A 14,193-nucleotide genomic window follows, 5' to 3' on the forward strand; every position below is an offset into this window, starting at 1 on the left:
TATATATATATATATATATACTTGTGTGTATGTGCATATGTGCCTGTTTGAATAAAAGTCCCTTAAATGAGTTTCCTACTGACAGAAGACATGGTTTTTAAATGAAAATCTTAGGGCCAGTAACAGGGTGCCTCCCTATTTGTTTACTGGTCAGGAAGACCTCCATGGGCACCTAAAATAACAGAAAATATTGCTAATGCTTAAATCTCTACTGCTGAAGACATCATTTACTTTGGATGTGAGACATAAAGAAATTAGCATTAACCAGCCAGGAAGCTCTCTGTCTGATGGCTCACTTATATTGTACCAGGAGGTTTTGGTTAGACTGTTGAGGAGTAAAATGCATCAGTGGCCTTAGCACAGGAATCTACTACCATTGCCTTCCAGGTAAGAAGCACCTACTGGTGCAATAGTGACTTGATGGTTCTGAAGGCAACTGACTGCTTTCCAATTGTATAAAAGACCCACATCCCAGGAGAGGTTTTATGCCCGCTACTGTAAAGCTGGTCAAAAGCCCAAGTGTGAGGAGGTCCTAGGCGCTAGGAGGAAACCTATTACTGGGGTTTTACTAGGGGATCATGTTGTCAAGCTGCTTTCTAAATATGTATGCTTGTAACTATTGGATTTGTGTTGCTCTTAACTTATGATCAAGGAAACTTCTTGAGGGAGTAGGGCTAGTGGATTACCATCAACACAAAAATTCCTAACAGTTCAACATAACAGTTCATCCAAGCTGTGAATGAACAATATACATCAATCCACATACCTATCCAAGTCTCAGGAACATGGCAGAATGGAGGCTTGGGAAAAAAATGTAAGAGCTGATAAATAGAGAACTGACTTCTGGATATGACACAGATTATGCATACAGCAACTCACAGCAACCCTTGGTCACCTGCGCAAGACATCCCTAGGATCAAACTAGGTAAAGTTCCAGCATGGATTTGAAAGAGGTCCCTGATCACTTGGTACATAGGGTATAGGCATTTGATGACAGCAGAGTGAGTGATAACCATTCTCCTCTAAGGATGTGGCTATGGGTACATTGCCTATGCTCCAGTGGGTGGCCTACACCCAAAAGCATATGAGCAGAACTAGCTGGGATAGATATGGTCAAAATATACTGTATAGATATATGAAAATTTCAATGAACAGTCAAAATATAATTTAATGTAAAACATTATCTTAATTAAAACAGAAACATTTACAAACATCAACAAAATAAAACATAATATATATATTCTTAATGTAATTTTTAAAATTATTAATTTTTATGTGCATTGGTATTTTGACTGCATGGTCTGTGTGTGAGGTTATCAGAGCCCCTGGAACTGGAGTTACAAACCATTGTGAGCGTCCATGTAGGTGCTGGGAATTGAACCTGGGTCCTCATAAATATACTTTAAATACCAGATATGTTACAAAGATGAGTAACAGCATTCAAGTAATGAAAATACAGTAGAAAGAGGAGACTAGTTAAATTCTGAGAGAATTCTAGGAGTAACAAACCCAGACATTGTAGAGATTGCAAGTTTTACAGATGTAACCTTTAGGCTAAAAGTTGAGGGAAGATTAATTAAACACATTAAGTGTAAGGTGGAGGGAAATGTTTAGGTACAAATGATAGAATTAAAAGGCATTCCTAAGCCCAAATGGCAATAGGTACTTCGTGCTTTGCTTTGTGGAAGGATATGGCTGTGGTATGTGCCAGAAAGCCAAATGGCAGATGGTTAAGCTGGTCAAGAGAAGCTCCTGTGCCTCAGGGAACACCAGTGAGGTCCTGAAGAGGATTATACAGGCAGGAGATTGGCTGAGAAAGTAAGTTCTGAAGAGCTCAGCCAAACTGACTTAAGGCTACATCAGATACTGGAAGATGACTGAAAAACCTCTTCTGGGGAGACAGCTTGCCTTTCTTGCCCAGAGCTCCAACATTTTTATTTTAATTATTTGGGATTTTATAAGGCTGTTTTCATGCATGTCCACAACACCATTTGGATAGTTCTCCCCCAAGCCAACCCTCCCTTCCTCCCTTGCTCCCTCCTTTTGTCCCTCCCCCTTCCCCTCCCTCCCTTCATTCCTTCATTCTTTCATTTGTTTGTTCCTTCCTTCCTTCCTTCCTTCCTTCCTTCCTTCCTTCCTTCCTGTTTTTCTGACTTTTTCTTTCTGTCTGTCTTTCTTTCTTTCTCCCTCCTTTCTGCTTGCTCCCTTTGTCCCTTGGACAATTGTGGTTCCACCTTTGTGTCATCAATATAAATGTGATTTTATGCATTTATACTACCCACGACTCGGGACCATTCTCTTTCCCTTCGGATCTTCTCTTAGTACTGCAGTTATGGTTTGTCTTCTCTGCAGTGACTCTGACCTCCTTTATACATCTAACTATGTCTGTCCTTCCAGGTCTGATCCTTAGCTCTTCTTTCTTGATATTCTTTATACATTGACCTCTACCTACCTGCTGGCTTTAAATATCTTCTTGGCACTGGCAAGTCCCAAATGCACATCTCCAGCCAGGACATTTCTCTGCCTTTCAGGCTCGTGTCCTTGGCTTCCTATTCTACACTCCATTTAGACACTTGAAAAGATTCTCAAAATGAACTCTGAGCTCTCCATTCAAAATTATCCATAATGTTTCCCTAGTATTAGTAATGGCAACACCATCCCTCCTATGCATAGCCTGAATTTTGAACCACCCAAAATATCTTTGTTTTTCATATCAATCTAGCATCAAACCCTTGGATTCAAAATATGACCTTTTCTCCTAAATATTGTTATTTCCCATCCAGTCTGAGCCACAGTCATCTTGAATCTAGATCATTCTAAGAGCTTAGCCATAATGACAGATTATGGTTGTAATAGATGACTGTAATGGATGTCCATGCTTCTGCTTTGGTTCCCTATAGATTTACACTTGACACTGAAGTTATGGTTTACCTTTGAAAATATTAGGTCATGTTGCTCTGAATAAAGTCCCCCAAGGCTTTCCACTTCCTTTGGAGTCAAGGTCAAAGTCTTTGTGATGGCTTGCAAAGCAACGGAGTTTCCCTCTCACCTCTCCTCTGCAGCCTTGACCATCACTAGGACTCTTCTAACTGTGCTATGTTCGCTTCTTATGTCCTCAGAGCCTGCAAGCAAGTTGTCCCTTCAGAGCCTTCATCTCCTGTTCGTCCACTAACTTGAATACTCATCCTCACCCCAGGTATCCCAGACTTGTACCATCTTAACTCTACTGTCATTCTGAAATGCAACTACTTTAATTCTCTTCACCACATGTCACATCATTGAGGAGGACTTTTTGACATTTTTATTTATTCCATCTTTCTTCAGTAAAACTGTGAACTTTATGGAGCCTATAATGTGTTGTGCTTAGGGCAGATTTTCCACTCAGCAGAACTTATCTTAGTACACAGTGAGGACTCATAAGTAACTGTTGAGTGGATGGATGGAAATGATTGGGTAGAAATGGAGAGGAGCCAGTGAACCACTGGCTATACTGAAACACATTTGTTTCAGTATAGAAGAGGCAGACAGGGATAGTTGGTTGGGTATAAGAGAAGAGGAAGATAGACCCTGTCCAGGTTTCTGACACAGACCACTGACTGAATGGTCAGCTGTTCACTAAATCAGAGAAGAGAGATGGATTGATGGACTAGACATAGGGACAGAGAAGGGTAAATTGAATCTTGAATGTTGGAACTAAGGCTATTTGGAGATATTCAACTGCAGATGACTCTGAAACAGCTGGAGCCCTTGGTTTCATTTTACAGAAAGAATTCACTTCTTCCTCCTCCTCCTCCTCCTCCTCCTCTCCCTCCTCCTCTTTCTCACTCTCCTCCTCCTCCTCTTAAATTCCTTTATATTTTCCATGTGTGAGTGTCTCTCTCTATTTGTCTCTATGGACCATATATACGCAGTGCCTTCACAGGCCACAAGATGGCCTTTGATGCCCTGGAACGGCAGTTACAGGTGGTTGGGATCTACTATGTAGATGCTGAAAACTCAATCTAGGACCTCTCGAAGAGCAGACAGTGCTCTTAACCTCTGAGCCATCTCTCCAGTCTTGCAAGTATGCCTTTCTACAGGGAGAGAGAAATTGTGTGGGAGGGTGATGGAGAGAGATTGGAGCCTAGAACCACATTCTGATGTAATGCTGCATCCTGGTAGTGTGCATCTCAGGTGAAGGCATGGATCCAGCCACCCCTCCAGAGCCTACAGCCATTCAGCGAGCCTCTTTTGCCAAACCTCCAAGGCTTGGAGTTTCATAGTCAGAAAGCAACCATTTTTCAGTCTGACTCTGGGGGTTCGTGCTTGCCATTCAGAACCTACTATATTTTACTGCACCTCCTGACATTGTTACACAACATTTATTGAAAGCACATTTGATGGTAATGAAGTTTCTATTAACTATGATTAAATCTCATAAAGCACCTGAAGATAATTTAAGATGTGCAGAAGCAGAAAATGAAACATTCGGTTTAGTACATTAGGAAACGTAATTGATTAAATTATCTCATTTACAATAAGTGCTTTCATGAGCTATGCAGTGCACATATTTTCCCCAGTTTGTCATTATGACTTGCCAACACATATCTTAAGACTTCAGTTTCTTTTTGTACCTCCCTGTAATTCAGAGCTAACTCCTTTGCCTGTCTGCTTTCCAGAACAGTGTAGAAAACTCCCTCTGACTGATGGAGTCCACCCACCAGGACTTGTAGAAGATGATGTGTACTGCTATATGGAGGAACAGGTTGTTTCCCAATTATATTCATAATTGACTTTGATTTTGCATCAGTGATGATTCATGTCATCTTAAATTCAGCCCCATATTCACTGAACACCTAGCCAGAATTTGGGTAATGCACTTTTAACCATGCAGCTCACAGAGCCCCGACTGGATTCCTCTGGGAACCTCTTGCAATCACGTTGATTCTGGTACAGTTTTATTTTTAGGGAAATCACAAATTAAAATAGTTGAAGCGATTCTCTTGCAGTATCCAGCAATTAAGCATGGTGCTTAGGAGCAAGAACCCCAGGCAAAAATGAATTCAGGAAACCCTACAGAAAAGAAATGGCTTCTGTGGGATTTATGGCTGAAAGTACAGATGTAACCAAATTAGAAAGGCACAGACTCACAAACTGAGCATGAAATTAATTTTTAAACACACACACACATTTCTAAATAATCCTCATTATTCGTCACCACATGGACAACTATGATCTTGTCATATGGTACACAAAACCTGGTGGTGGCATTCTAATAAGCTGAGTGTCCACTCATCCCAGCTATTATGCTGGGAGTCAAGACACAGGCATAGGCTGCATATTGAGAGACAAAATTCTCCTCCCCTCAATGTGTTCATGCCAACACACACACACACACACACACACACACACACACACACACACACACACACACACACACACACACACACACACCCTGCTGAGTTGTTCCCAGCTCAGTCTTCAAAAGCAAGTGTGCATGAAACCAGAATTCTGCCACCTAGGTACCGAGGATTTCTTTACAAGCAGCTGGCATCAGTAAATAAAGATTCTGAGGAAGTTTTGTTTTACAGACTTCTCAGATTGCAAGCTAGTGGCCTTTCTGTACTGCTGGCTGCACACAGCAAGGTAGTAGAGCAGAAACAAAATGTCTGGATTTTTCCTCTCAAGTCTCCTAAGATGCCAACTGCTGGGCACCTATTCCTGTCTGTCTTCTAAGGTCTTTATTTTTATTTTTTTCCAAAGAAGTTAGCTAATAAAAGCTGATAAGTTTCCTAAGAGCTTTTAATTCCAATGTTGCAGATCTAAATGATCAAAAGTCATTCGTCTTGTATTAAATGAGAGAAATTAGAAACAGTTTTTCCGAGCTTTACATTTTGAAGCAGCTGGACAACAGATATCTCCTTTTACTATTTATGCCAGCTGTATGGTTTGGGGATATGTTTTCATACGCATACATATATACATATACATATGTAAGTATATGTATATATGCATATTGAAAGAAAAGTTTCTCCTTCCTTCAACATGTGCTCATGCCAACATACATACATATACACTTACACACACAATGCTGAGTATACATATATATGTCTATATATATAATATATATGATATGTTCCTATATATAGCACCAGTATGTTTTCTTTATCACTAAATTCATGCAATTCCTTAAACCGAATATCATGTAAATCCAAGCAGTATCCATCATCATGGATTCTAATTTCCTTATTTTTTTCCTACATAGGCTATGCTTATTAAGTTCCCATCATCCTCCAAGATTCTTCCCTGTTTGGTCTGCCATCTAGAGAATGCTAAGGCTATGGTTCTCAAACTGGCTGCACCATGTAATCACTTGAGGAGCTCTGAAAAAATGAAAGATTTCTGGATTCTGATGCCTGCCCCAACCCCCACTCCCAATCTTGATTTCCCAGGTACAGTCTGGGAGTATATTTTTAAAAGGCAGCTAGGTTACCACAAATGCAGTCAAAGCTGAGGATCACATGATCAAATGGCCAGCTGCCAACCACGTAAGATATGCTCAGTTCTCTAAACCCTCTGGATGCACCACAGAAATAATCCTAAAGCCTCATCCTAACGCAAGCTTGTAGCCAGGGAACTGAAGGCACAGCAGCACCAACACCAACGCTCAGCTTGAGTTTATTTCCCTGTGGAGGGCTGGCTCCTCATCTACATAGTAAGCATGGATGCCACAGCAAGTGCAAGAGCGACTCTAGGTTTTTGCTCTCCAGAACCCTGCCTTGCTTGCCTTTTCCTGCAGGCAGAAGAGCCAGGCTTCTGCCTACAAGGCTGCTTTCCATGCAAGTGTGTACTGACAAATATTTATTAATTTTAATGCTATAAATCTCTCCAGAAATAAGAATCCTAGATGACATTGGCGGAGGAATGGACTTACAGGCAGAAAGAATCAAGAAGAGAGATTTACTTTTCCTTTGAGGGAGGGGAAGGGTGTACATATTTCTTTTTGATTTAAACCTCCTATATGTGACTCCAAACTCAATGAGGAGAGGCCCCGCAAGCCCTGGATCTGTCAGAGGACTTGGGTTCTCTTTGGCTCCTGAACAAATACAACAGTAATGCAGCAAATATGAGAATAAATTATATTCACAAGAGGAAAAGTAACTTACTTTGGGGTTTTATTTCATGAAGAGGTTTTTTATCTAAAAGAAAGAAAGAGAAAGAGAAAGTTGCATTTAATAAATTTACATGGAGCAGATATATTCCCTGTATTCCTTTGTATGGACCTTTATAAATGATACATTTTCTCCAATTTGCAGGCAATATGGATTATTGGGGGAGCCCACATTTTTTTCTTTTGCACTCCAATTTTTATTTTCTCCTCTTTTTGAAATATTTCCATATAATGATTATTTTATTACAAATATATTTTTCTCTCCAGTTTGCTAGCATATTTTTTTCCCTCTGTTGCTTCTGCTAGATTCTTATCTGCATGATAAGTGCAGGGAGCTTGCAGCCTGCTCCTTTTAACATCCAGTGAGCAGCCTGCTCAGGTAAGAGATGCCATTTCACTATACATGAAGACAGAAAAAACGAACCAGGAAATACATATTTAAAGGGATCTGCATTGGTTTGCAATAATCTTGGTTGGTAAGTAAACTCCCAGACTGCCTGATGAGCCTTTCCCTGGGGCTAGGGGTGTGGTGTTGTGAGCAATTTGGGTTTGGGTTTTTGTTTTCTCTTTTCCTAATCTGTGTGTTGTCTCAGTGAAGAAGGATCACTGTATATGCAGCAAGCGGATGGGATGTGTGGGAGCGGAAAAGGCACTCAACTGGACCTCAGAGGTCAGAGGTCAGAGGTCAGAGGCAGCTGGGATCTTTGTCCCCAAAGTTCTCTGCCCACCACCCGCTCTCTGCTCCTGACTCCTACCATCATATAATTCTGAATCTCACACTGACTATGGTGCCTGAGGCTTCCTTTGTTTTGCTCAGGAGCCCTCTTTTTCCTCCTGCTCCACTTCAGGTCAAACACCAGCAGCACACTGTAGAAGGCAGTGTATGTGTAGAAGACAGAAAGCGCGCCACACTTTTAGGATGCTAGGATTCGAGACTTTGCGCAGCCTCCTGCCCTCACAGGGCATCTGGCTCTCTCAGGGTCCTCTCTAGGCTTTGAGGAGACACTGTCAGGCTACACAGGTCAAGGTCATCGGTCACATCCCTTGGGCTAGGAGAGGTTCCCTTCCCCAGACTTGTTCTTTGTGAGTCTGAAGATGAACCATCCTGACTGAGGATTACGGATTGTGGATTATGCTTTTAACAGAATCAAACCCAGCATGATACCCACTTAAGAACTTCATAAATATTATCTGATTGACTGCCCAGCAACCCCTCCCAGGCAGATTGGCTGCTGTGGTCGGAGTTACTAAATCCACTTCTGAATTTCATATTGATCTTGACAGAGAGTTCTTTCAGCATATAACTGCGGTGTGCTGTGTGTGTTTAGCCGTCGGACCTGTTACAGAAGTAGATTTTACTAGCTAGATGGAAACCATCCTCCTGTAGGTAGATCACTTAAGAGTAGGGAGAATGAGACAGCAGAAGGTACTGTCATCAAATGAACAACTGCTGGGAAGACAATGCATTATTTATATTGACATGCTTACTCAAGATTTACATTCAGGTTTGGAAGAACACTTGCGTGCCCCTCGCTGCACAGTCTCGACACATTTCCCTGAGAGCAAGCAGGTGACAGCTGGGGAAGCCCAGATGCTACTGCTCTCAAGAATTAGAAGGCGAGGACCTCGGTAGGTTCAGCTGAGCTTCCGGTTTGCTAACTGCAAAGCCTCTGAAAGCATTTGATTCGGCAAGGCCCTGAGAGACTGGCAGGCCAGGGCTAAGTCGCCTAAATGTAATACATTGCTACAGCCTCAAGAGGAGATGGGAGACACCTATTTAGAACTCTAGCTAAGCTCAACGGTATTTTTTTTTTCCAAACCATTAGCATGGGCATTATACTGGAATGCCCTTAAAAAGAGGTGAGATACAGGATGGAGTCTCAGAATAACTCATTGAATATAACCAAGCTGGGAGAAAAGTGGGATGGCAGGATTCTAGTGGGGATAGCTCTGAAGTAAGAGTATGGCTGAGAAGCCAAGGGTTAAGGTTTCAAGACAGAGACCCTACCTTAAGTGCACTTGAGGCAGGAACCTTGCATTTCCCACTGTCCCAGCTCCAACACCAAGGTAACTGATGCATATAAAGCAGATTGGGGAGTTGAGCTGGCCTTAGTTTTTAAGGGTTCCACGTGCCTTCCATTTGATTTCAAAGCTCCTATAGTGAACCAGGCATAGAAATATCCTCAGGGCTTCCTACTCAGGTTTGAGCAGGATGCATACGGGACCACAAAGCACAGCCCTGGCCCAGGTTTGGCTTACTACCTGCAGTAAGTGGTAGCTGGCGAAATTCCCCATGCGATGATGGGTATGAGCCCATTGGTTCATGATGTTTGGTTTTTTTTTTTTGTTTTTTTTTTTTTTTTTTTTTTTTTTTGCTACTGCATGAAGACAGATCACAACGCCAGGTCAGGAACTTCAAAGATTCGGTCTAGTGTGTCTCTGCTATAGTGAGAGCAAACTGAGTCAGAGCTTAGTTTCTTGATATGTAGAAGAAGAGAATCCAGAAATTCTCTAGGGACCCTTTGCTTCCATCTACCCATGGTTAGTCTTCCAGAGTGCAACCTATGATATGGGCAGAAAAGCCATTCATACTGGCTTCCTGATGCAGTGTTTAAATGCCTCAAAAGGCCACTGTTCTACCAGCCAGCGTGTCTCTCCTATCAATCAGCATCTTGTAGAAGATACTGGAAAGCTCTGGAGCCCAAATACATGAGTCCCCTGGCATTAGCATCAAAATTGGGTTCTGCTGTGTTTTGTAAAATAAGAATACTTTGCAAGGGAGCTGCCAAAACACAGCATTTCCCTCAGTAAAACACTGAACCTGACGTGGGCAGGCACTAAGGAAGGCCATCCACTGACCTCGCCAACTTTGAAGGCTTGGCCCATTTCCACAATGAGGTTTTATTCTCTTTGCATAATCACTCTTTCACAAAGCTCAAGGCCAGGAAACAACTTGGCCTTGGTCAACCAAATCCTCTCCACTTTAATTTCCTCCTCTCCAAAGGCCATATTCAAATGGTGCCCCCCCCCTACACACACCTTAGTAAATTAATCCATTAGGGCCATGGGTCTTAATGTTGGCTGCACACTAGAATCACCTAGGGAGCTTTTAAAATAAATACCCAGGCCTAGGCCCCACTCCAAGAGCTCCTGATTAATTGGGGTTTGTGTTTTTGTGATTACTACTACTTCCTGGCAAGAAATCAGGGACCCTGTGTGGTCAACACCAGTTAGTGTCTGCCTCCCTAAGGGGCTGGGAGGTAGCAGTCCACAGGCAGGTCTGGGAAAGTAGCTTTGCTATTTGACAAGCATTGAAAAAGTGCAGTTTAGAGCCAAGCAGTAGTTTGGGAAATTCACAGCCACTTCCCAAGGCCGGCCTTGAGCCCTGGGAGGGCAAAAGGATGGAAGCAAATTGATGTAATTGTAACTCTGCCTGTTTTATCTTAGAAAAATCACCTTTGCTCTTTGTTTACTTACTAAGCATCCTAGACAGACACAGAGGAGAAAGATTTACTAGAGAGGAGCAACACTGCCCATGTTCAGTCAGATATGCATGCTTAGGTTTTTCTTTAATTTTTATTTATATAATATTAGATATACATACGTATGCTTATATATGTAGTAGCATGAAAATACAGGGAATTTCCAGTAAGTCACATTATCATTTTTCATGTAGAAAATTCATAGCTTATTGTTCTGCTTTCTGCCTCTGTCATTATTTGCTACAGTAGATATATGGCTTTGTGATGCCCACCCCCTGCCAGTATGTGTGTGTATAAAGGTGAATATGAGAGGGAGGAGACGGAGGGATGAGGGACAGGAAGCAGGAGAGAAGGGAGGGAGCACTCGACTTGTTACATTGGGTGATGATTCTTTCTCTTCTCCCTTAGTTTAGTCTTTGCTTCTTTCCCTCCCATTCAATTTCCCAAAGCATTTCCATGGGATCCATTGTTCTTGAGAGCTATTTATAAAGCTACCCACTGGCACCTAGCCCCTACTAGAAACCAAATGCAGTCAGCCTCATGCAACTCATGCACATGCTTGGGGACTTGAGTGAGCAGGTCTGAGGAGGCAGGAGCCCTGGACAGATAGACAACATCTCCAACCCCACAGTTCTTCAGATGCCGTGGGGCTGGGATTCTCCGACACGTATGCCCTTCAGTTTCAAACACTGCTCTGTGCCTGCATGGCCTCTGAACCTCGTAGGATCAGTACAATGCATGGGACAGCAGCGCTTTCCCCAGACTACAGCCCAAGCGTTTCATTTTCTTTTATTTCACTTTCATTTCCCTCTTTGTAGAGTATATTCTTTGAAATCTTTTCTGACCTAAAAATATGCATATCAACACTTTCATTGTAATTCACTTTATGCATTTTTCAAACTCACATTGTTCAGTTTACCAAAATGTGGATTAGTCTGTCTTTTTTTTCTTTTTAATTTTTTTTTTTGGCCCACACCCTTGTTTTATTTGTTACAATTTCTAGCCTCAGCAAGCAATACTGAACCCCGGTTCTTTGCTACCTCAGACTATAGCTTACTGTTCTGCTTTTGTGGTCTCACCCCAACAACTACGAATTCATTTCTAGGGATCCTCAACTAAACTCGTGTAACTGTGTGTGTGATAAATCTGTTAACTCTTCAGCTCCATCGTAAGCTCCATTTCAGTTCATGGCATTGCCTCTCTTTGAGATTCCCCTCTCACAACAATTTCCCCCAAAGCCTCCTGCTTCAGAGGTCCACAGAACCTGACATCTCTGGTGATTGCTTCATTATCAGGCATCACTCTCCTCAGTTTGGACAGCTTACAGTCAATAAAATACAGAACAAAGTTATTTTTTTAGAACCTAATGATTTTTATGTGTTTAGATTTTCTATATGTCATGTATGTTTGCCATTTACAGATCCCTAGAATGTACCATGTAAGACAATAATGAGTCTGTTGAGTCTATGTGGCATTACATGGGTAGAGTCATGAGAGGAATAGTATGGAGAGGGCTGGGCAGATGATGCAGTCGGCAAGCCATCCCAAATAAATGTGAGGACCTAAGTTTGGATCCCTAGCATCACCTCTATGTTGGGTGGGACACTCTGGCCCACCTGCAATCCCAGCATATGGGAAGGGATCCCTGGAGCTAGCTGGAGAGATGAATTAGGCAAATTGATGAGCTTCAGGTTCAAATGAGAAACCCTGCCTCAATAAATGAATTGAAGAGTGAATTGAAGAGGCCTGCATGCTGCCCCAACTCCACCCCATACATACACAGACACACAATCAAATACGTGCCCAAGTATACCACAAACACACACATAATGCAAAACAAAACAAATCACTCAGAGGAGCTGATTAAAAGTTGCTTCATTATTTGCAAATGGGGGAAAAGAGAGGGTGGAGTTATTGATTATCATTGTGTGTGTTTCACTTACCCAAGCATTACTTCTTTCCCAATACCAAGAGATAATTATCAGCCTATTTTATGCCCTCTGAATGCTTCCCAAGGCTGGAGGAAGTTCCAGAGCCTTCCTGAAAACCTGCATTAGCACTGAAGATAATTAGACAAAATGAAGGTCTGCTTGACATTGGACACATCACGGTGCCTGAGTGTAAGGCAGACGCTGACTGGACAGGTGAGGATTCTGGTCTCCTGGTGTTCGAACACACAGAAATGCAGTGACCAGTATTTGTGTTCACTCTACACCTGTCTAAAGAGCAAGATGCAGAACAGATAGGTAAGAGAGTCTTCTTATTTTATGTGTGTGTGATTGTGTGCGTATGCATGTGCATGTGTGTGTGTCTGAATTCCTCATTGTGCTTTCCTGATAAGTTTGTGGGGGAGCAGGGGAGACCCAGTGAAGGTCACATATTTACCCTATTACAAGATGGGTCAAATCCTCCTTTTCTCACTCCCAACTCCCATCAGCTTCCCAGTATCAGTAGGTGAAAAACATCCATTGATATCTTCCTCCTAAGACTTATCCTCAAGATCCCATGATGCTTATTAGATGAAGATAGTGGAACACTACCACAGACAGCTCATGTATATCATACCTGGTGACAATGGTTCTAGTGTGCCTTTAGGAGGTGCGATTTCCTCTCTCCCTTCGTTTTTCCGAATACTATATCTAGGATCCAAATATGTGTCTTCAATAACTACTCTCACAAGTAGTGTTTCTGTATTTTATTTTGAACAAACTAAATCACTTAAATATCTAGACTCCATATCAACATAAGTTTTGCTTCTTACTCATATATAATTGTATTTAGTTATTTGGTAGAATGTGGTTTCAACATGTCCTTGCCTTGTGCAGAATAATCAGCAGGTCCACTAATCTGATGCATTTATCATTATCATTTCTTTAATAGGATAAGATTCAAAACACCCTCTTTAAGCTATTTTGACGTAGCACATTTTTTTTTTTTTTGCTGGCTATTGTCAGGTTAACGTCAGATCCTTTTCATCTTCTCTAGCTATGACATGCCATATGTAAGTCGTGTATTCAGCTCCCTAATCCCCACAGCCTGTCGTGAACATTTTGTGGTCACACAGTCAAATATGATTCAGCCGTTAAAAAGAAAAAAATATTGTCACTTGCAGCAATAGATGGAATTGAAGATCACTGTGGTCACTAAACTAAGCCAGTAACAGAAAGTCAGGTAGTCCATGACTTCATCCATTTGAAAACACACACGCTTCTACAATGCTCTCTCCATTTGCAGTCTGTGCTTTGTTTAGTTTCTATGATGGTTTTTATGATGGTAGGAGCCTTCATGTTCCAAGGCTCCTACAAAGCCTTTCTGCAAATTCTGCAACCTCTCTGCTCAGAACTCCTTTCCAAGTGGCTAAATGCGGGTTTCCAGCTCTGTTCTCAGAGAAGGTGCATACTGAACTCCCCCTCTGGGCCAGGAATGCTTTACCTTGATCCCTTGTGTTTGTCTGCAATAAATGTCTGCAGTCACTCAAAAGTGTATACAGGCTGACAAACAGCTCAGTGGGTGAAGACGGCACTAACACACAAAATGCCTTGTACTTCTGCAAAAGAGCAA

The 14,193-nt window shown here is 41.9% G+C and overlaps 1 protein-coding gene across 10 annotated transcripts in view; it reads right to left on the bottom strand.

The window, feature by feature from the left end:
- Unc5d (unc-5 netrin receptor D) overlaps nt 1-14,193 on the bottom strand; it is a 533,275-nt gene that overhangs the window by 83,696 nt on the left and 435,386 nt on the right. For 8 of the 10 annotated variants that reach the window (XM_031339463.1, XM_031339461.1, XM_031339460.1 and 5 more), the window contains one exon: nt 7,146-7,178. The exons of the other annotated variants lie outside the window; for them this stretch is intronic. In XM_031339463.1, coding sequence (XP_031195323.1) covers nt 7,146-7,178 — 33 coding nt within the window. The remainder of the gene's footprint in view (nt 1-7,145; nt 7,179-14,193) is intronic. 10 annotated transcript variants of the gene reach the window in all.

This window comes from Mastomys coucha, unplaced genomic scaffold (assembly GCF_008632895.1).
Source record: "Mastomys coucha isolate ucsf_1 unplaced genomic scaffold, UCSF_Mcou_1 pScaffold22, whole genome shotgun sequence".
NCBI lineage: Eukaryota > Metazoa > Chordata > Mammalia > Rodentia > Muridae > Mastomys > Mastomys coucha.